Source organism: Ambystoma mexicanum, chromosome 2p (assembly GCF_040938575.1).
Source record: "Ambystoma mexicanum isolate Mex_15411 chromosome 2p, UKY_AmexF1_1, whole genome shotgun sequence".
Taxonomy (NCBI): Eukaryota; Metazoa; Chordata; class Amphibia; order Caudata; family Ambystomatidae; genus Ambystoma; species Ambystoma mexicanum.
This window is the reverse complement of record NC_090923.1, coordinates 416457651-416482151: the sequence shown is the minus strand read 5'-3', so window position 1 is coordinate 416482151 and position 24501 is coordinate 416457651. Positions and strand designations below refer to the sequence as shown.

General features: G+C 44.1%; 1 protein-coding gene across 1 annotated transcript in view; it reads right to left on the bottom strand.

Moving 5' to 3' along the window:
- Positions 1 to 365: 365 nt before the first annotated feature.
- The window catches only part of PDHB (pyruvate dehydrogenase E1 subunit beta), a 64410-nt gene continuing 40274 nt past the window's right edge, over positions 366 to 24501 (bottom strand). The window contains exons 9-10 of the mRNA XM_069643759.1: positions 18599 to 18740; positions 366 to 1075 (exon numbers count right to left, since the gene is read on the bottom strand). Of these exons, the coding sequence (XP_069499860.1) occupies positions 927 to 1075; positions 18599 to 18740 (291 nt within the window). The 3' untranslated portion in view covers positions 366 to 926. The remainder of the gene's footprint in view (positions 1076 to 18598; positions 18741 to 24501) is intronic.

Below are 24501 nucleotides of genomic sequence, written 5' to 3'. Positions count from 1 at the left end.
TGAGGCAATCAAAGTGGAATTTTATGGAGACGTTATCTAATAATCAAGATTGGTTCAAGAGATTCTGAAATAGCCATTTGATTTCTATAGTAGGCAAAGCTAGAAAAGCTTAATGTTGCTGTGGTTGGACTAAGTCATCTTCGAAGAGAATTGGTTGGTTCATGGGATTGGTAGAGTAAATAATTGTGTATCAGTTTAATGGATCCATTCGAAGAAGTTGAAGATTTGACTCGTTTACTTTAAGCTAAAGCAGGATATTGATGGGACTGAACCACAAGGCTTTAATACAGCAGTAAACTATACAAAGCGGGTATGGTCCAGAAAGTAGTCACTGAAAATCAGAATCACCACATCCAATTACAGCATGCTTTTATGAAAAGGTTTATTACCAATTTGTAACATAGTCCAGCACGGTAAAGTTATATTGTTTAGTTGATTTGAAATTGTATTAAGACAAGACACAGGATACATTTCAGGTTTGACAAGTCGTCAAACTCTGCTTAATCGTACAGCATAAATAAATGGTTTGTAACATTACTTCCAATTTTATTACTTGTGGGTGGGAATACAGAAAGGAGTTCTTGTAAACGTACACAGAAGGCTCAACTATGCATGTGCAGAAGTAGGTTTTCCTTTAAAACATCCAGAGTACTGCAGAGTTCCAATGAGACAATGTTCAGTGATAAAAGCAAGATTAGCCTTCATATTATATTCCAAATCGTTCTGATCATTTTCATGCCTTGTGTTGACAAACCCTGCAAGTAACAATCAACTAAATAATGTTCAGTGCTTTTGTCACTGAAAATCAGATGTCTTTAGCTTGCAGTATACTACGGTCTTCTAGAATCTTGCTATGTGACATAGGAACACCTGCACTTTTAACTCGCACACCTGGGTTACACACCCTGCAAGTGACATTCTGTCAACTAAATCATGTTCAGTGTTTTCTTCACTGAAAATATGATATCTTTAACTTGTGGTATGCAGTTGTCTTCTAGAATCTTGGCATATGGCATTGGAACATCTGCACCTGTAACTCGCACAACCGGGGCATCCAAAAAGTTGAACGCTGGTCCTAATAGAAAGTAAACCAAATGGCATGTGTTAAACTTTTGTGAAAGGAGCTGTAATTTAAGTGAAAAAGGAGCAAGAACAGTATGAACTTGGTTGGAGTAGAAAGCAATGAGGTGGGGAGAAATACAGAAGCACAGTACACTACCATATCACACTTAATCCATGCTAGAACCAAAGTCACTATATACATGTAGATACTGCAATACAGCAACAGGGCAAATATCATGATGATGCAGATTTTCATGGCCCAATGTTACCATCATCTTTTTTCAATGACTAAACTTGTTTACCAATCAAAATCTACAGTTACTAAGTGCAGCAACACATCTTTACAGTGACAGGCATTTGAAATCAAATGTGAAACAGCATAAAGTAGCAAAAACACATGACAAAAACAAGATGCTACTTGTAAATGGGGATAACGTATGCAGCAGAACACAACACAGAAATATGGTTTTAACAAGTTTGTTAGGCCGACATCTAGTGGTAGCCGCGGGCTATTACATTATTGTTTTTGAAACTCGAAAAAGGGACGTCAACAGGGCAGGCCAGCAATACCATCTCTAGTGTGACATTCACTGTACCCATGGTCCGTCATGCGTTGAAGTCCCTCAGATTGTTTTGTTTCCGACATGAGGTAGCATGTAACGCGAGTATAGGTCTAATAAAGCAGATCATATTAGATGAGATAGAAAACATCTATGAACCTTCTACTACACAGGGGAGGAAGGGTGGAAGGGTGTGAATCCAAGCAAATACAAGCATCAGAAATATGATGAATAGTGTATTCCTTCTGATACTTGTGGATCTGCTTAGATCACACACTACGCATAGATTAGCTTTATAATGTGTCAATACAGTAGTGCTGAGTAAAAGTATGTATAGAGCTCCATGTAGCTGCTTTGGCCTTTATTGCAAACGTCCCACTGGATGCCATTTGCAAAGTAGCTCCTGTACCCCTGGTAGAGTGAGCTCTTGCCGTGAAAGGCAGAGTTTTGTTTGATAAAGCGTAGCAGAGCTGTATGCATTTCATTAGCCATCTGGAGATGGTGTTTTTTGAAACATTATGCCCTCCTGGCCAAGTACAATGGAGACAAACAGTCGTCTGTTTTTCATAGCAGTTTTGTCTTGTTAAAGAACCGCCCTCCTAACGTGTATAGAGGTTTTTCTCAGCTGAGCTTGAAGGGTTTTGAAAGAAAGCAGGTAGTTCAATGGACTGGTTGACATGGAAGTTAGATATGAACTTAAGTGAAAACACTAGGGTGTATTCTTGGTACCAAATTGCCTTTGTGGATAAAGAAAGGGTCTTGCACGAACAAAGCTTGTAGTTCACAGACTCTTCTTATGGAGGCGATAGCCAGCAGAAAAGCTGTTTTATATCTGTTCGGTGTTCAAGGCTGGATTTGTGCATAGGCCCAGGAGCAGAATACTAGACCGGAGTCTAGTAAGTGGAGCATGCAATGAAGAATGTGCGATGTAGTACATTCGATCAGGTTTACATTTTTTGACTGGCACCATATTACAAATCTTTTCCGTTTGTTAAAATAAATATGTCTGGTGTGGTTTACGTGCCTCCTTGAGGATTTCCATACACATTTTTCGGGTAGTTTTAAATGGCCAAACTATGACTTCAAGAGCCAAGCTGCCAAGTTCATGGATTGAGGATGAGGGTGTAACGTTGCCCCCCCCCCCACCGTGCTGGGTGTTGGGTGTTGGGCAAGAATTGATGCAGTATCCCTGTGGTAGACTACACCAGTCTTGTCCTCTTGTATTAGTTAATCCACCTATTGGTATAGGCAGGGATGTCATTTAGGGATCGCCAGGGGTCGGAACTGCAACCCAAAAGGTCTCCCTTGCTACCCCAAGAAATAAAAATGTAACAAAAAAGGTGTCTTTTTTTAATGCAAGCTCCTTGGCTGTTCCCAGTGCCATGTGGCTCTTAGCTTCTGGAGTGACTGGCTGTCGTGTTCAAGCTTCTTTAAAAAAAAAAAAAATTAAAAAAATTAAAAAAGAAGAAAAGCGGTTCCACAAGTCTAACACTTTCAGCATTGACCCTAAATAAGAAAGAATAGGAATGCCAAATAATGTGTCTTCCCGGAATTCTAAACATTAATTGCTAAACTCATTAAATATTTATTTCCGGCACACTTCAGGAGGCGAGTCAGTGATTTAGTCTGTCCTTAAACACCTCAACTCAGCCTTTCATCCTTCTGAGGTCAATAAATGAGTACCAACACAGGTTGGGTGATAGTGTATGTATATTTTTTCTAAGCTTTAATAACACACCATTATCATTTGGCCATGGACTTCTGCTTGCATTGACAGTAATTAGGTAATATGGGCCTATACACACTGATCTTAATACATATGGTAATCCATTCTTGTATGAAAGGTTTATCACATAGGGATATCAGAACCATATTTTTCATAGTGTACTTAGGAACAATGCTATGTGATGCCCGTTTCGTTAAGGGGTGAAAGGTTGTGTTCCATCACTTTCCACAATATCACTTCAGGGTGGGGTCACATGACATCAGGTCCGGTGATGTCAGAGGTCAAGTGTCGTGTGATGCCGCTTCCGCTACCCCTGGCATTTTGGTGAAATGACATCCCTGGCTATAGGTCTGTACTACACAAGTTGGTAGTGTGACTGAGTAGTCAGACTAGCTCACAAGGAGTAAATGTGAGCTGTAGACCTGTAGCATCGAAATCCACAAAGTATCCAAACACTTATACTCAAGGTTTTCTAGTAAAATAATTATGCATTTTCCTGTCAGTTTTAAATTAGCATTCTTTAAAAAAAGGGCAACGTGCAACAATAAAAATACACTTCTAAACACTTTTTGAGAATCAAGGTAAAGCAAGTGGATACTCCTTAGAGATGCTTCATACACACTTCCTACACACTGAGGTGACTTAAATTACTAGGACAGTATTGTCATTTATTTCACTTTTGTACTTTGTAAAATTCTGAGGTTGTGGAAAGGAAAGGTTTAAGGAAGGAAAAAGGTTGAACAGGTTCCTCAAAGTATGTGAGCACTTTTTTTTTTTATTGAATTTAGCTGAAAAACTCAACTTTTATCAAATACAAAACTTAATTCATTATATCTACATTTCAACGCACAAATGAAAAAGGTCAAAAACAGGATAAACACATATTAAAAAAGAGGAGACCATGTCCAAACTTTGAATGATAGCATGATATAAAAACACCAATACATAAAAAAATAGAATAAAATAAGTAAAATAGAAGTGGACTAACACACTTGATTAACGCTGGAGACCTATACCCACGTAGAGTAATACAAAGAAGTCACTGAGCATGAGAGTGTTTTTTAGGATGTGCTTTTTTTTTTTTTAAATTTACATTTAAATCAGTATTCAATTTTAAAGCATTCAAAAAGTTATATGTGGCAATGCGGATACTAGTGATTCTTGTAGCTAAAATAGTAGCCCATCTATGTTCTTCTACCATCCAACCAAAAAGGGTCAGATGTTTCCAGAAACACTTAGCTCTAAGGTCTATTAAAGCTGGACATTCTACTATTAGATGTTCTAATGTTTCTTTGATGTTTTTATTTGTACAGAATCTACAAAAGTTCAGTTCCTTCTCAATTTGTCGCCTCCTTAGCAACACATCTCTCGTAGGAAACAGATTAAAGCGGAGACGTAAAATGCAGGATCGTATTTGCGGCGTTGGAGACCTGAATAAATAGCTTTCTAGTTCTCCCAACTTTTTATTAGAAAAAGCACTGATGTTGAAGTCCTTATATCTAAGGCAGAGATTTTGGGTCTCAATCCAATCCCTCTTATGGATTTTATCTTTTGCCTTGATTGGATTTGTTATAAGGAGCTCTAAGCTTATGTCAGCATTAGCCAATATTCGAAAAATGTGTTTTGTCCAAGTAGTCACAAATTTGTGAGACGATGTTAACATATATTTGGACAAAATGATTAGATTATCCGTGTGTGTGTGTACCAAACATTTGCGAAACACGGCACATAATCGCCACTCATATTCCGCCAACAATGACGTGAGGCCTAACTCGTGTCTCACCCACGGGCCTGGAACGCATGAAGGTAAACGTAACACGGCTCTCCAGAATTTAAATTCTAATGTTACTAGGAAAGCAGTTTTAATTATGTTCAACGTTTCCAGACCATACAATAGTTTGGGCAGCACTTTTTGTCTCCAGAAAACAATTACACAATTTATTGAGAACTTACCATATTTGTATAGTAGAATTCTGGACTGAGAAATTGCTGACACCAATTTATTCTCAAGATCTCTCATCTGGGAATCCATTTGTGTGGCTCCATCTACCAAGATACCCAAATATAGGTAGTTCACAACCACCTCTACACCGATACCCTTGATCATCCAGTTCATTCTAGTTCTTTTGGTCACTCTGGGTGCGTAATACACAATTTGTGTTTTCTTCATGTTTATAATCAACTCATTATCATCCAAATATGAACCCAAAGCGGTCAACAGCCGTTGTAGACCTATCAGTGTTTTAGAGATTAAAACTAAGTCGTCATCATACCATAAGGCCCTTAAAGCAGAGCCGTTCAACTTTGGTGAATCGGATGGAACCTGATTAATGGTGTGCATCACATCATGTATAAAAAAGTTGAAAAGGGCCGACGCAAGAATACAACCTTGCTTTAAGCCTCTGAAGGTATTGATAGCAGCTGACAACAAGCCTAACACCGATAGCCTCACCTTGATGGATGTCAAGGAATGTAGATCAAAAATGATATCGCACAAAGTAGCAGGACAACTTGCAGCTTGAAGTTTTTCAAAGAGCTTAACCCGAGACACAGAGTCGAAGGCTGAACTGAGATCAACAAATGCAAAATAAATGGGTTGATTAGTGGTTTGAGCTTGCGTCTTCAAGGCATTCAATATTAGTAAATTTACCGCCGTACCCAAGCCCGCAACAAAACCTGTCTGGCTCGGATCACGTTGATTGAAAGCTAACGTCCATTTCACAAAGTCTCTCAAGACTAGCCGAGAGAAAAATTTTCCCGGGGCGTCAAGAAGAGTAATGGGACGATAACTAGATGGAGAGCCTCTATCTCCCTTTTTAAAAATGGGCACAATCAGAGAAGTTTTCCAAGAAGTTGGAACTTCCCTGATGAATAAGATTTTTTGAAAGATGTTATTCAAAATGGCGGCCCATCTAGATGGATTATGCTTGAACATGGCATTACTCAAGCCATCTGGGCCCACTGCTCTAGAAGAGGAAGATTTTCTAATAAGATCTTCAACTATATCCTCAGAGCACTCTAAATGCCATGAATCTGAGCACTGTTCCACATAATTGTGTCCATCAAATTTGGCATCTGCATAAAGCTTTGTGAAATGAGCCAACCAGGCAACTTCAGTCACCCCACTCAGTTGGTCATTGGTTTGAGTAGGATTTGTCGTTTTATTCAACAGAGCCCATATTTGTCCAGAATTTTTGTTCTGGATGGTTTGCATAAACGACTCGCTATCGGACTGGAAGAGCGTTGCCTTCCTCGCCCTCATCCAGTTACGGTAGCGGCATTTAATTCGACTCCGAGTTGCTCTGCGCTCTTTCAATGGTAATCTGAGACAGGCCTTCAGCTCTCGCCTATAACAAGCTCTGGTTTGTTGGACAACCGGATCAAAAGTATGCCTATGCGGGTGCTTTAGATTTCTATCAATGTGAATGTTTTTCATAGTAGATAACACCTCCACATATGAGTCCATCCCGTTGCCCAAACACTCTCTCGTGCCCTTCTCAAAATCATCAAGCGCCTTCCTAGACCATCTAAAGCGGGTTTTTTTAACATTGGTATCAAGAGAGTGTCGATACCAGTGTTGTTTTTGCTCTGGCTCATTACGATTCTCCTGCCATACTACAGTTAATGGCAGATGGTCACTTTCTTTTTGCTCAACAATCTTCAAATCCAAAATTTTTGAGAACAATGCTTTTGTAACAAAGAGGTAATCAATGGTGGATTTAGATGTTCCTCTTTCCCACGTATGGTGAGGCGGAATATCTCCGGAAAATGCTCCATTTACCATGAACAGATTATGGTCTAGTGTGAATTTTAACCACCGTTCCTGAGCAACAGAGATCTTTTTTACAGAAAAACAATCAAGGTTCAAATCCCCTACCACAATTGTAGCAATCACATTTTGATCTAGTGCGACCTTTTCTAGGATAGTTACTAAATCTCTATAAAATAGATCATCAGAAATACCCATAGGGTTACGATACACATTAATTAAAGCAAAGGTAGTGTTAGAGTCAGAGATCTTAACCAGTTGAGTGAAGTTATTGGGCTCAGCCCATCTGTTCACACGCAGACCTTTACTTGTCTTGACAGCCACCATGAGGCCGGATGTCGGTCTTCCCTTATTTCCCCCCACGGCTGGCAAAAGGACAATATCATGATCATCCCATAGGGGCAGTTTTAAGAGCCAGGTTTCCTGGAGGGCCACAATATCAAACTGATTTAGAAGAAGGTTTGAGGACCATTGAAGATGAGTATGTCCCCTTGTGTTCCAGCTAACCAGAGACAGGGGGTTATTACTAAGTTCTATTAATGGTTATGTCCTCGTATGCGTCACGTCTACTTGACGCGCTGACTCAATTGGTCCACAGTAAGAACAAGAACAGATGGCCAAGCATTTTTCAACTTCACTCACTGCCAGGCCTTTACGTTCGTCCATTAGACGTTCAGGGTCTTGAGCTATCAAGAAGCCCATCTTGAACAAATCCATTTTGGCCTTCCAAATCGAATTCAAAACCAAACCTGACTTAATCGACAAACGGACAATCGACAGATTCTGATCACATACAAATTCCACTTGATCAATATCATTTGACGACACATCTTGCAAATCATGCACATCCCCAAAGATATTAAGAACACTGGTTCTGCATAAATCGTACCTTTCATAGGGCTCATCTCTACATTTCATAATCAAAGAATGACAATTTGCAAAAGTGTTTTTGTGTTGCCAAAACCCTGATTTTTTGAACTGATTTTCTTGAAAACGTACTGATTTCTGTGTAGCCTGCATCTCAATTTTATCATTCGAGTCTGAGACTACATGTGAACCTTGCCCGACAGCCAGACGGTTATTAGTGCTAACAGACATCGTTGCTCTCGTGCAATTCACTTGTTCAGCTTGCAAGCTATCTTTTTTTGTATGTATTACATCATATTTGGCTTTTACTAGGGCTCTAGATTCCATGCCATTGCACTCATCATGCTTTCTCATAGTTGCCACTGGTTCACTTATAGTAGCCTGTAAAATTCTTGAATTTAGATAAGCGTCGACCGCTGCTCTAATTGAGGCCATTTGCTCCTGAGTATGTGATTCTTCGGCAATTTTATGCTGAAGAAGTTGTTGATCATGAGAATTTATTTGTGATAGAGATTGCGTTTGGTTGTTCAGCGCAGAGGACCTCGCTTGTACCACTTTCCTAACTGGCACTACCGGAATCATATCAATTAAGTCAACGATTTCGTTAAGCGGGGCATAGCTCACATTATTTTTGTGGGGACTATAAGGGACGTCATTCCTAGTTTCTCCTTTATTATTCCCAACCCGAGTCTCCGTTGATTTGGAGAGTGGGCAATTCAAATCTTGTGTCGGTTCTACAATAGGAGTAGTGTCAGCAGTTAAAATAGGTTGAGTTAGTACTTCACTCACAACATCCCTTGAAGCAGCTGTCATCATTGTTTTAATATTCGTTTTTATTTTGGGAGCACCTCTTTTCGTGCGAGCTAAAAGAGTGGTTTTGTGATGGACATTCTCCATGCGAGAGCTTGATCTACTATCACGGGATTTTTTTCTCTTTACACTTCGATCTAAACTGATCCAGGAATCATTTATATTAATAGCCTCTGAGGGCAGATGTTCTATCGGATATATTACATGTTCAAATAGTGGTACAGCTGAAACAAACTTCTTGTTTGGAGCAGGTCGTTATTTTTTGTAGTATTTCATGTTGGCTACCACTATTTTTAGTTAATGCCATGTCTAATGACATAGTGGAAGTCCATTCCAATATCTGCTGTATTTGTTTAGCCTGAGACATGATTTTTACATCCAAGCCTTCAAAAAGTTTAAACAAGCTAGTCATCGTTGTATTGACAGCAGCTAGTGTAATTTCAATAAGCGCAAGATTCTCTGTCCGATCCTCATGATGGCTTAGTTGAATGCGACGACGAGGTGTTGGATATATAAAGGAGTCAGATATGGCCTTATGAGGAATATCCGCAATTTCTTCAAAGCCATCATGTTGATAGGAATTTCCATGTATCGTGCTAATTTTACTGGAACTAGCATGAATGGAGATATTGGATATATCCATACTTAATTCATTACTTTCATTTACCGGCGAAAGTGATATGTTTTTAGTACCTTGCTTACTCGGTGTGTGAATCACGGTTAACAAGGTATTATCAGATATGCTTAAAATCGTTCCATTAGTATTAGAGGTAGGAGGCGTAATTTGGGGTGGAACTGAAGATAAAGGTGTTTTTTCATTCAGGTTGATATGGTGAGCACTAATTGCCACCCCATCTATCTCACGAATGGTTGTTCGAGTAGATATGACCTGACTTGCTAAAGCAGAAAGGGTTACCATTTTTGAAATGTGATTGTTCTCGAAGCATTGGGCTTTAGCTGGAGAGACCTCGGGCAAAACGATTGTCTTGTCAATGGGTAATATTTTTGTTTTGCAATGCCCATCCTGAGAAATGCATGCTTTCCGTTTAGCACAAAACGCTCGAATGTCTCTATTTGGAAATGGAATGCGTGGAGCCGGTGTTAAAACTATTGATTTTTTCGATAGACGGGTTTGCGGAGTCACTTTCTTGCCCGCTGGTGTGTTTATTAGGCTAATTGTTTCCGGCATATTTGTTTTTAAGGTATAGGTATATGAACTCATACGGGGACAGAGATGTCCAAAAAGAAGGAAATAAGGCCCCGTTCACTCCTAAATACCCTCTCCACCCCTGACCACACCTCACCCTTAATGAAGTAGCAGTGAGATCAGGTGTCAGAAGGATCACTCAAGCCTCAGCAAAATCCGCACACAGATATAAAACAAGCAAATTAAATTAAACTACGAGTTATAAAAGGCCAACACGTACCCTCTACGTTGAAAACACAAACAAACTGCGAAGAAAATAACTCCCCACGCCTCCCGCCGCAAAGCGGGTCAAGCGGTACTTCAGCAAGGTACTTCTTGCTAGGTGTGCGCGCGCTGGTGCACGAGCACTTTCAATATATAACAAAGTCCAGCCCCTTTGGTGGGCAAGTCCGAGTGAGTGCAGCAGGGAGTTCTATAAACAAACAAGTGTGAGCACTTTTAAATCTCCCAATCAAGTATAGATACAAACCTTTCCCAGCAATACTAGTTAACAATCAATGTATCACCTATGAGGGAATGTAAGAATCAAAGCCAGTGGACTAGAAGAGTCTGCAGGGAGCCAGGACAGCCAAAGTCAATTTGGAGCAAAGTCTATGGAGCTGAGGCACTTCTGAGATAGCAAAAAGTCTTGCAAAGTTAAGAGTTTGTTGTAGAAAAATCACTATTGGGCCATAAGTTGTTAGGCTTGTGAAAGTTAGAGCTGAAATCAACTCTAGGAAAGCAGCTACAGACAAAGAGGCAAGTACCCCTTAGTTAGAACAGTACCTTAGGTTAGAAGAAGAGGATCCAGCTGGTTGCAGATCCTGTATTCCTGGACCTCAGTCGTAGAGACAAGAAGGACGATGTCTGGAGGACTGCTGCGGCAGCAATTTGGAGGTCGTCTGCAGCTACGGGCTCTTTTCAGATCAGCAGCACTTTGTGGATCTTGAAAAACGGTTGGGCTTCCTTCACTCTGTTGAGATGACTCAAGCTCCGATTGTCCTGCTTCTGGAGGGTCCGTAGGAGACTCCAGAAGCTTCTGGCCGGATTGCAGACGTTGCACTCGACTACGGATTTCTCGACCCCTGGCACTCAGTTTTTTGCAGCAGCGAAGTAGTACAGCCAATCAGGGAAGATGGTCCAGTGGAGTTTGTCTCTGGGTTAGTTGGTCCCACTAACCCAAGGGAAGAAGTGGTCCCTTCTGGAGCTTCTCTTGTCGATTAGAAAAGGGAGTTTCAGCACAGCAGCAGGGTTTCACCAGACAATTCAAAGGTCCAGGAGTATGCAGCAAGCTTCGTTCACGGTTTCTTCGTTGGTTGTTTCTCCCAGTGGTCGACTCTGGCTCTAGTCCCAGAACTCATGCCTTTTAAGCAGGTTCCTCCCATTCATGCACAGCCTAGGCTGTAATCACACAGCAGGGTGGCTGTCCTTAAAGGACAGCCAGCCAGGACTGGTTGCATTCATGCATTCCTAGAGACAAAGGACAGGGGAGGTTTGGGAACCTCCCTCACATCCTGCCTTTCCACATTCACTGGAGCCAGAGGCGGGTTTCAGGACTGAAGCCCGCCAAAGGCAAAACAAACAAAGAGCTCAAACCTGGCTTGGTGCGCAGAGTAAAACCCAAAAAAGACCTCACAAACAGAAAACGGTGAAAAAAAAAAAAAAAGACCATGACGATTTTGACAAACTGTTCACCCATGGGTGCTGTACTGCAGCTGAGGATTCAGCCTGTGGTAGAAAAGCACAACGGTAGGAAAATTAAACCACTGCCACCAGCCATTTAAAGTAGTGAGGGTTAAGATAAAAAATGTTAAATGAGTATGTAGGATAAGGGGCTACTGGGTAACCCCCCCAGCACTCCACATAAAATTGTGTGTGCTGGACCTACAAAGCGAGAAGTTAAGTAGAGTCAATTTCACTTTACTATTTTGTGGAATATTACTTCACACAAGACAAGGTATTTAAACCTTATGAGAAGTCTAAATACAAAAAGTAGAGGTTTGTCAAACTCCAAAAACAGAGGGAACATACAATCCAAATCAGGTCGAACCACATGCACGAGTGAGCAAAAGGTCTCTCACTCCAGGGTTAAAATGAAAAAATTGTGAGACTACTAGGGGACGCGAGAGAAGATGGCCGCATAGATAAGTAGCTGCCGCTCCCTCCGGCAAAAAGCTGATGAAATAGAGCAGATCTACCAGACAAACGTGAGCCCAAGCACACGCGTGAGGAAGGGAAATAGAGCAGAATCAGTGGAGCCGAGAAGAAAAGGGAGAAAACGGGAAGAAGGGGAGCACCAGACACGGCAGAGTCTGTGGGACCCGCCTGGACGGAAAGCAGAGGTGCGGCCTGTGATACAAAGCCGACTGTGCGGCTTGCCTCAGATCCATTGTGTGGAAGGACAACGGAGCTCCGACCCTGGTGCGCAGAGGATCACTGGATGAAGCAGAAAGCACAGCTACGGCCCCTAGGAGAACGGGGCGAGCGGATACAAGAGCGGACACGATACGCAGGACCCCAGTTTGATACACAGGAGGGCTACTTGGGGAGCCGGACTGCGAGAAGGGCGCAAGGAAGTGCAGTGAACGGACTGGAGGCAGCCACACAGAATCAGAGGCAACGTGGGAGGAGAAGCCGGGCCACAAGACAGGAGCAAACAGCCCCTGGGGCAGAGAGAGAGCCCCGCAGCAGAGCAGCCGATGTGGTCGCTGAGAGAGGCGCCCAGAACATGGACATATCAGCCGCCAGAGAATCAGGTATGCCCGGTCCCTCCCAGAGACCAGAGGAAAACGCCAGTGAGGGCAATCCACTAAATAAGACCCCGGGGAACGAGGAGCCTGAGGGAGGCTAACGACAGACTTCAGGGCATCCCAGCCCGTTGGAAAAGCGGGCAACTCCTGCAAAGGGGTACCACATGGACATTGAGGGAATACACACTCCCCAGGGCACAGCCCAACCCGGGAGGCACGGCAAACATACAGGCCACACAGAGCGTGGGTAGACACAGCAACCTTGCAACGGGGGGCAGGCCCCCCCCCACAGAGGAGACTAATGGCATAAAGGAGCCACGGCCGCTGTGACAGCCAGAGGCCCACAGGGGCACAATATCAGTGAGGCAGAAGCCCTGCAGGGATGTCAATTAGCCACCGGCACGGCAGGACAGGAGGATCCCTCCAGTGGGGAAGCTAACCCCACAAAGACAGCAGCATAAGGTGGATAGATACGGAGGGAGGAACCGGGAACCCTTCATCAAAGCTCCCCGCACCTGAACTAGCCACTCCGCCAACAAGTGCAAAGAGGTAGTGTGTGCTCAGTAAGGCAACCGAGTAACACACGGTGGAAAGGGACCCCCAGACCCAAGTGAAGAGAAGCCTGCAAAGAGGTGCACGGCATGAACAGGAAGCGTGTAATAAGGAGACAGAGAACATTGGGACACTGAATTGGAAAGGCACAGTAACAACTCTGTCAATAGCGATCCCGCCGAACATACGGGGTGCTGAAGCAGCGAAGGGGGGAAAAGCCGGGTCCTGAAAAAGGGAAGGTACCCGACACCCGCAGAGTAACACACGGGAGAGACAGAGGCCCGGACAAGGGCCACCACAGATTGGGACTGAGTGCAGAGAGTACACCCACTGCACAGCCTGAGGGAGCACAGAAAAACTCTGGCAAGTGAGGTGTTGAAAAGTGGGGATAACAGAACACTGGTGAAGCGGGATGTGCCAGCATTGAAGCGGGACGGAGGAAGATTAGCACGGCTGGAAAAGAGTGGAGGGGAACGCATCAGGGTTGTTGTAGTGCACCCAAAAGGTACTGCATACAATCTTGCCTAACACTGCCCCTGCCAGACAAACTGGAGCCAGAGGTGGTTTCACTTATGAATTCCAAAGACAAAAACAAACAAAGGGACCAAACCTGGTTTGGCGCAGAGAGTAAATCTCAAGGAGGACCTTCCCAACAAGAAATTGTGAACAAAGAAGAACGGGGCATTTTGACAAAATGGGCACCCATGGGTGCCTTATTGCAGCTGTGATTGCAGCCCGCGGTAAAAACACACAATGGTAGTAAAAAAGTAAACCACTGCCACCAGCCATTAATTGTAGAAAGGGTAACATAAAAATGTTACATGAAAAACTAGACAAAGGGGATACCATGTAACCCCTCCAGCACCCTAATGTAAGATAGTGTGTGCTTGGTCTAGAAAGTTGCAAAATGTAAGTAAAGTCAATTTCACTTCACTGCTCTTGGAAACAGTAGTTTCACCAAGAGAAGGTATTTAAACCTTTGGAAAATCTAAGAGACTTCCATGTGCCACTGCACTGAAGGTGCTGTGTGTCACAATGTAAAGATGATGCCTATGGAGTTTGTCAGACTCCAAAGTCAAAGGAAACAGAGTCCAAATCACAGAAAAATACGAGAGAGTGGCGAAAAGGTCTCACTCCCTCCAGGTTAGAAATGAAAAGTCCTAAAGTCGAGCAAAAGAGCTGGGGGTCTCCAAGGTCGAAGGGAATTAGCACATTTCTGAGAATTCTCCCCAACGCCCCTTTTAGCAGCATGGCCCGTACTTTCTCCAAGAGCTGAGGGACGTGCTGTTCCCGACAGGAAATTCCAGGGTATGACCTTGGGCAAGAGCGTCCAGCACCCATCTGTCAGTGGTGATCTTCTCTGCTGACGAACCTAGTCAGCCGATGTAAGGGAGAATTCTCATTTCTGTGCTAATTCCCTTCAATCTTGGAGACACCCTGGAATTTCCTCTCATGTGTTTTGAACCAATTTGAATTAGGAGATTCCTCTGTTTTTGGAGTATGACAAACTCCATAGGCATCTACTTTTTGTATGGTGACACACAGCACCTTAATTGCAGTGTCACAGAGACATCTTTAGATTTCTCATTAAGGTTTAAATACATTTTCTTGTGTGAACTACTGTTCCCAAGAATAGTAAAATGAAATTGACTTTACTTACCTTTTCTCTTTGTAGGTCCAGCACACCCCATTTTATGTGGACTGCTGGGGGGGCGGGGGGTTACCCAGTATCTCTTTATCCTACATTATCTTGTAACATTTTTAGGTTACCATCACTACTCTAAATGGCTGGTGGCAGTAGTGCTGTTTACTAAGTGCTGAAACCGCAAAGTGCTGCTGAACCAAAAAGAGCCTGTAGCTGCATTCAACCTCCCAACTACCGCTGCAGGGGCCCTCCAGATGTCCTCTCTCTTGGCCCCACGACTGAGGCTCAGGAACAAGGGGTTGCACCGCTGTAACAGGACAGAATACAGCTGGACCACTTCTTCAAACAAGAGGGACTGTTTAGACTTGGGGTACTTGCCTCATTGTCTTTTTAGCTGTGCTTTTCTCAGTTGGGTATTGCACTGGCTTACCTTTGGAGTTGATTCCAACTTTCTTCGACAGGCTTAACAGCTTGTGACCCTACAAGTGATTTTTTTTTTAACAAACTAACTTTGTGCAAGACTTTGATCCTAAAAAGTGCCTCAGCTACATATACTGTTTCAAATTGACTTTGGCTTTCCTGGCTCCCTGCAGACTCTTTTAGCCCATTGACTTTGATATTGTTTGTCCCACATAGGTGGTAACTGGTTTGAGACGGTTATTGCTGGGAAAGGCTTGTCTAGATCTCAATGGAAGATTCAAAGTGTCCTCACATATACTGAGAACCTGTTGAACCTTTTCTTCCCTTAAACCTTTCCTCTCTGCAACCTCAGAATCTGCCAAGTATACCCGTGTAATATATAAATGCCAACTATTGTCCTTGTGATTGAAGTCACCTCAGGGTGTAGGAATTGTGTAAGGAGCATATCCAAAGATTATCCACCATCTTGTGCCGATTCTGAAAAAGTATATTTACATTGTTATATGAATTGCCTTTTGTTAGGAAGAATTCTAATACATGTGCTAATTCCTCTCTACCTCCAGCTCTTTTGCTAAACTTTGGGACTTTGAACTTTTTAAATCAATGCGTTTTGCTTCTGTTTTCTCTTTTGGTTGTGGAGTTTTAAACAACTCCCTATGCATCAGCTTTTCATTTTGGGTCACACAGCACCTTCAGTGCAGTGGCACAGGAAAGCCTTTGAGGCTTTCCCAAGGTTTACATACCTTCTCTTGGATAAACTACTGTTTCCCAGAGTAAGTAAAGTGAAATTAACTTTGCTAGTCTTTTTTAAATTCCTAGACCCAGTGCCCGCCATCTTACAATAGAGTGCTGGAGGGGTTACTTAGTATCCCCTGTGTCCATATACTCATGTAGCAGTCGAATGCTACCCTTTCCTCTCAAAATGGCTGGTGGCAGTGGTTTTACAACAAACTACCATGACTTTTCCCGACAGCGAAACACCCGTAGCGTTAAATCACAGGAGCCATGTTTTCAAGATGGCGCCTGAGCCCCCTTTATTTATTTAAAGCAGGTCCCGGTCTTCTTTTTCCACCATTTCTTTGTGGAAAGGTCCTTCTAGAGTTTGTCTCTGCGCGCCAAACCAGGTTTGGTTCCTTTGTTCATTCGCCTTTGGCGGGCTTCAGGACTGAAGACCGGCTCTGGCGCCTGAGAGTCTGGGGTGGGCAGGAAGTGAGGGAGGTGCCCGAAGCTCCCTGTGCTTAGTCTCCTAGGAGACCCAAATTCACTCTGTGCCGATTGGCTAGCTGACTGTCCGGCAAGGACAGCCAGCCTGCTGGGCGAGTGACAGCTAGACTGGAATGAATGGGAGAGAACTGAATAAAAGACGAGTCTCTTGGCTTGGAAGGCAGAGTCGACCACTGGAAAGAAAGAACCGAAGACAAGCTTGAAGAGGACGGCTGCTGCAACTCCTGGACCGTTGGTTTGCCTGGTAAAGCCCTGCTGCAGGTCTGAATCGCTAAGTTCATCTAGAAAGATAAGCCCTGCAAGGACGACTTCTTCCTTTGAGTTGGTGGGACGAATCAACTCAACAGTAAGCCACCTGGACACCTATCTCGGAGCTGGTTGCATTTTTCTCAGAGTGCTACAGGAAACCGTATAACCAGGGAAAGGGACACCAGATTGGGTGTGTTACTTACAGCCACCGAAATTGAAGTTTGCCAGTTGCGAGCTGTTGACTGTTCAAGTGCAGTGCAGGAGTCTCCAGACGTCCTCCCTCTTGTCCCAACGACCGAGGCCCAGGAACAGCAAGAGCTGCAGGAACTGCCAGGAACAGAAGTCATCCGCTGCCTCTTTCTTCATTGTAAGGTACTGTAAAACAAGACCGAGTACTTACCTCTCACGGTGAAACTGCTTGGAACTTTTGTAACTCACATGCCTAATCAGCTTGTGATCCAACATACGATTCTTTTTTCTACAAACTACTTCTAAGAACTTGTGCAGAGACTTTTCCGTTTAACTACCAGAACTGCTTTTTCCCATCAAGACTTTAGCCCATTGACTTTGGCCTGGCCTATTGAATTGACTCGACTCTTCTGGTGAACTCAAAATAATCTCACTGTCTAAGAATAATTGTAACCTTTTATGTTCTAATAACCTTTGCCTTTTACTTTGAAAAGTATTCTGAATGCCAACAGTAAGATATTCATGTCCCCAGTACCGTTTGCCACTAAAGTCATCTGTGGTTGTAGGTTGTGTCTGTGAGCCATCCCAAAAGGGTCTTATCCGATTCAGAAATTTAGTACAGTACTGAAGTATATTTGTGTGTTTTTAAATGATTGCCTCCTTCTATTGAATGTTTTATAACTGACAGATAAATACATTAATAAGTATTTATCAAAGAAACCTTGAGTGTAAGAGTTTATTTGAACACGTGCGATTGTAGACTTCTGTGTAACAACATTACTGCTCACATTTCCCCTCTTGAGATGAGCCTAGCTGCTCAACAAACCGTACAGACTTAAACCAAAGGTTGGTTTGCTTACACCTATAGTCATAGTTGCGTGTAGTGTTCCCAAAGAGTACTGCATACAAACTTTGCCTAACACCACCTTACCAGCAGACTATGGTACCACTGCTAGTAGCTTGAACTGCTCTGGTATTCTCCATGCTCCTGGACCTTCAGCAATGTTGTCAAGTTTCATTGAGAATCCTGCCAGACATGGATCCCACAATGAGAAGATACGCTGCACTATTCTTAAGCAGCACTTAGGGTTCATTCAAGAGGTCTCTGAAAGGGGACCATCCGTCGCATGAGACACCACAGCATTCGATGGTCAGTAGAATAATTTCTCTTTCTTTACAGCCAACCCTCTCAGTCCCTACAGAGTGCAGCAAAGGAGGATGAAGCATGTGCAATTGTGCAAGGGTGCTCAAGGGAGAGAGACTGGCACAAGTCAACAGAGCTCAGGGCTGCTGTTTCAGTGGCATGATATTGTGGGATCCTAGGTAGCGAAGCACGCTTCTAAAAATGCAAGTGGGTCTACTCCCTAAAACAAATAGACTTTTTATCATAGCATAGTTTGTTACATTATCTTAAGTTAATTGCCTTCAAAGAACACTGCTAAACAGAACAAATTTTCTTACCAAAAGCCTACAAACATAACATGGATAAAAAGATTAGGAGAATTTCAAATGTTTAATCTTGTAGTACTGACACGCCTGAAGACAAGAAAACCATATATGTAACAAATATAAAACAAAAACAGATATACCTTCCATGATCCTGGCACATATCTCAGCTCCTACGCCAAACTGTGGCCATCCCCCTTCTACCGTCACTAGATGATTGGTCTTCTTCACACTGGCTTCTATAGTGTCGATGTCCATGGGTCTTATTGTCCGAAGGTTTATTACCTTTAAAATACAGAATTGTGTTATGAAATGAACGTTTGACACTACAGGTTTTTGCTAAAGATCATGACACAACAATGTATAACAGCGTTTATTGGATTGATGAGATTTCCCTTTTATTTCGACAAGTTGGGAGCAGATTTCAAAAATGTTTAACTCCTATGAGGACTACTATATATGTGGGGGCCTTTTTTGGACCCGTCGTCTACAGTCTAATGCAGGCCACATCTGTAAACGAAGTTCTTGGCTATTGGCGAATGTGGTTAAGGAAGCTGTGAACCTTTCATTTGGGATCCAGGTTGTTTTAACACAAAATAGCACATGGAAATAGTTATTGACCTCCTCTTAGCTTATCTTTAGAGTGCAGTCAATAACTACTGGTAATGACTGCATTCTGAACTGACTTGGCAGGCAAGAATTTGTTTCATTAAAGACGATTCCTCACTGGGAGGACATTTTTTGCTGCAACATGCTATTTAACACACAAAAGAAAGAAAACATTGGGAAATGCTTTCACTTTCTCATTTGGCTGCGTTTGCCGAGGGCGTTACTCTACTGCAACCCCTTTGCAGGCGTGGCCCCAGCGACCCACTTTGCAGCAAAGTGACTTAATTATTTGGGGCCCCGATCGGGACCACGCCACCAGATCCCCTTGCTCCTTCCCTCTCCACTCCGCCCAGCTCCCGCCATCCCTCCTTTCGATTGGTGCATGCACAAGGACGTGCCTCTGAAGTGGATGACCTAGGGCAACCTTGCCCGAGTAGTCATTGGCTAAGGGCAAGAGGCAAAGGGCAGCTACCCTCTCGGGAGCTCCCATCCCCAGTTTGCTCCTGTTCGCACTGGACACCCGACGCAGACACCTACAGTGTCAGAAAAGTGTGGTGTGGTCAGGGAGTACAGCCATTACTGTACTCCAGTAAAACCCTACTACTCTTACTACCTAATGCCACATACCTATTTGCATCGAGCTAAAATGTTTAAACTGGCCATATCATAAAAGGAGGGCCCTAGCCCACATAGTAAATCCTCCCACCCTCCAACAGCCAGCCTTCCACGTGTTGCCTCTACTGCCCACAACCTCACCTCAGCCCAGCATTCGGCACTTCTCCCGGAATCCACACCCTCCTCCTCCCTCACCTTTCTCACTCCCGCCTTCACAGTGCAACATTTTTCACCACCACTGGCTACCCACCCCCAACATTGGCACACAATCTAGCCTCCACTGTCACCATCGAAAAGGCGGTCCCCAAGCGCGACCACTAGCCAATCCACTGCCCATGCTCTGCATCATAGGCACGGTTCAGCTTTGAGTCTAGGTGCTTTCCCAAGCTTTCTTCACAATGAGTTTACCTCTGCATTTTAGGCCCGGTTCACCTTCTGAATCTAGGCGTTTTCTTCATGCATTGCTCACATTGCGATTGACCTACGCACCTTTGAATTTGGGTGCTTTAGAAAACAATGGTCATACTTGGATGATTTCTGCATTTTAGGATCCATTCACCTTCCAATTCTAAGTTTTCCTAAAATATTTTCACATTGCAATTGCCTTTGCATTTTAGGCCCCATTTCACATTTTCAAAGCTGGGTGCGCCTTAAGGCCATATTCATATTTGGATAATTTCTGCATTTTTAGGCCCCGTTCACCTTCTAAATCTAGGTGCTCTTTCAAGCATTGCTCACTTTGCGATTGCCCTGTGCACCTTTGCATCTGGGTGCTGTAGCAAACTATAGTCATATTTGGATAATCTCTGCATTTTAGCCCCCGCGCACCTTCTAAACCTAGGTGTTTTTCAAAAATTGTTCACATTGCGACCGTCTCTGCATTTTAGGCCCTGTTCACCTTTTAAATCTAGAGGTTCCTTCAAGCATAATTCACTTTGTAACCATCTGTGTTTTAGGCCCCATTTCACCTTTTGAATCTGGATTCTCTTCAAAGCAGTAGTCCTATTTGTATTGTTTCTCAATTTTTGACCAGGTGCTCTCTCAAGCAGTATTCATACTTATATTGTCTCTGCAGATTAGGCCCTGTGCACCTTTTGAATCTGGATGCTGTCTCAAGCATCATTCATATTGGAATTGTTCTACATGTTAAGCCCTGCACACCTTTAACTAAGTACTCTTTCTAGCATTGTTCATATTAGAAGTGCTCCCACTTTTCTGGCCCTGTGCACCTTCTCAATCACATAGGTCAATCTCCCTCCCCACCTAACCCCTCCCCCCCTTTCAGCTCTGAACCATTTCCTCCACCATGCCAAACTACAAGGCCAGAGGAGCACTCTGGAGTATCAGAAACCAGAAGAACCCTCCTCCACCCCCTCCCCCCCCAGCCCCGCCCCACAGATGCCCCCCCCAATCTCTCACTCTCCTACTCTCTGATCGTCCTTCCCCACACCTCCATCCATCCATCCATCCATCCATCCTTCAGCAATATCCCAACCATGTCCAACCACTCTTCCTCTCCCTTGGTAACTCCATATGAAAATTCCCTTAGCCCCTCCCTCCATCTTACCCCCTTCCCACCCTTACTCCCCCCACACCCCACAAGCTTCAAGAGCATCCACACTCTGCCTTCCTGCTCCATTTCACCCTCTCTCTCTTACCCCTCCCTCTCCATTACTTCCCGCAGCATCTCCTTCCATAAGCCCCCCAGGACACTGCCCTCTCTTGCATCCTCATCTAAGACCGATCGGTCACCAGAAACAAACATGATTTTTGACCTTTTCAGACAAAAACCCAATCATCTTCATCACCAAAATCTGGTTCTCCAACGACTTCCTCCCCACTGTACAGGCGCCCTCCTCTCCCCACCACCCAGGCTATTCCCAGATCTCTCACAAAAGGAGCCAGCACAGCAAATAGAATAGCCATCCTCCACAAACGTCGCCTCACACATAGAAACAACCCTGCAACAACTGTGAAGCCCCGCTAGTCAAAGTCCAACTGTCACCCACATTCACCCTCAGCTTCTTCCTCCTTTACACAACCCCAGGCTATAACAGAACTCGCAGACTGGGTGACTCTGTAGCGGCCACCATGAGCCCTACTCCTACCTACGCTTCTAGGTGATCTAAACATCTGAGTCAACACCCCCCCCCCCCCCAACCCCATGACCCATCATTTCATGGACAGCTTGGAAGCCCTCAGTATCACCCAACTCATATCAGACCCCACACACATTGCTGGTCACACCCTAGATGTGTTCAGCTCGTCCAACCTGATCTCATCCCCCCTCACCCACCCCCTTATCTGAACTGATGACCCTGCTACCCACCTGACTCCCACCCCCTACCCCCAGTCGACGCCTCCAGGATCCCGCTCTGGAAGAAGGGAACCATCTCCCTAAATGTATCCTCCTGCCTACTCTCCTCCATTCCCAATCAACCCCTCCAAGGAGGTGCCCAGACTATTTTGACCAATGGCTCGTCGATGCTCTAACGCCCACTAGACCCCTTCCACCGCACAGTTCCTTCCCTCAGGTGGTCTCTCTCAAATCCTACCTGAACGCCATTGGCGAACAAACCCTTCCACCCAAAATAAAGCCACTCATGCTAGGGAGTCAAGAGCCGACATTACAGATCAGAAAAGCAAAAACATGCCTTCTACAGCTCCTGCATCGCCAATGCAACCAACCCCTGCAAAGAACACCACAGGATTATCATGGAGTTCAAAATCCCTCTGCTCTTCCTCTCCATCCCCCCAGCAATGCGAGACACCCTTTTTGACCACCATGTGATATAGCCATTAAAAAGGAACCTTGCCACCAAAGCTAAACTAGCACCCTCTTCCCAGTCGCTCCTGACCGCCCCCTGCCTCACACTCTTGCCCCCGATATGCACCCTCTTCACTTCTGTGCCATCTCCCACCCAGAGTTCTTAAGGCTTCTCTCTAATAGCCACCCCCCAGGACCCCAATGAGACCCTTGCCATCGGTCCGCCTCAAAACATTCTCTCCTCCACCTGCACAGGCACACTTGCGAAAACTATGACTCAACCACTCATTAACAGCTGGGATCTTCCCAGCAGCATACAAAACCTCCCACGTCAAACCACCATTAAAAAAGCCCTCTCAAGACCCCCCACTCCAATTACTGCCCCAGCTCTGCTTCTTCACAGAATCCCACAGCCTTCTTGACCCTTCCCAGTCTGCTTTCAGACCCCTCCATGGAACTGAATCCACCCTTGTCTCAATCTGGGACAATCTGAAAAGAACAGCAGACTGAGGGCTGCGCTGCACTCCTCCTCCTTGACCTCTCGGCAGTATTCGACATGATCAGCCACTCCATCCTCACGAACAAATCTTCTTTCTCCATCCAGTCTTACCCCCCCCCTCCAACCCCCCCACCTGACTTCCCCATAGTCTCTCAGGGAGCCTCACTCTACTCTTTAACCTCTACTTTTCGCCACTCATCAGACTCATCCGCTCCCAAAACCTCACATATTACACAAACACTCAGATCATCCTCAAGATTCCCAACTCCCAGTCGGTTTATAGTGAAAAAACCGAATCACAAAATCTCGAAAACAAAAATATCGAATCCAAAATCTCGAAAACAAAAATCTCGAATTTTTTTTTAATACGTTTTTATTTCGAAATGGGGGGGGTTCCCCCCAACCCCCCTTTTTTCTTTTTTTTTTTACCCTTTTTTTATGCTTACCTGAACCCACAAATACATATAAATAAATAAATAAATAATTCGAGATTTTTTTTTCTTCGAGATTTTGGTTTCGGTTTTTTGACCGACTACCCTCCCAGTCTTCACCCCACCCAGATTTGGTAGCTTGTCACAGACATTGACCAATTGATGATGATGATGATGATGATCCTCCTTGGCGGCCTTTCTTAGGAGCTAGGCCACTGCATTACCAAAAAACATAGGTTTCACCTTTAGCTTGAGCATGACCCTCTCCTGTCACATCAATGTAGTCTCCAGATCATGTACCTTCCACCTCTGCATTCTCAAGCAGATGTTTCAATTTCTCTCCTACCCCCATAGAGAGTCTCTGCAATCATGGCATTCATCCTCTTGTGCCTAGACTACGAACTTCCTCTATCTAGGCGCACCTGCATATGAACTCCGATAGCTCTAACGGATCCAAAACTCTGCAACAAGGCTCCTCGATCGCTACCCAAGAGAACACATCTCCCCTCCTCTCTTAGGAAGAATTCTCATTTCTGAGCCAATTCCCCTTACAGACCCCCCCCAGCTCTTTTGCAGGACTTAATTTTTAACTCTGGAGTGACCGAGTCCTTTTCTCACTCTTATGTATTTTGATCTGATTTGGATGTGTTTCCTGACAAACTCCATAGGCATCTACTTTTTGTATGGTGACACAGAGCACCTTAATATTTCTCTTGACGTTTAAATATTTTTTCTTGTGAGAACTACTGTCCCCAAGACTAGCAAAGTGAAACTGACTTTACTTACCTTTTCTCTTTGTAGGTCCAGCACACCCCACCTTATGTGGAGTGTTGGGGGGTTACTTAGTAGCCCCTTTTCCTACTTACTCATGTAAATGTAACAATTTTTATGTTAACCTCACTATTTTAAATGGCTGGTGGCAGTGGTTTAATTTTCCAACCATTGTGCTTTTCTACCGCAGGCCAAATACTGCAGTATAGCACCCATGGGTGACCATTGTGTCAACATGGCCGCGTCTCCCCCCCCCCTCGCCATTTCTTGTTTGTGAGGCCCTTCTTGGGTTTTACTCTGCGCTCCAAACCACGTTTGACCCCCCCCCCCCTTTGTTCGTTTTGCCTTTGGCGG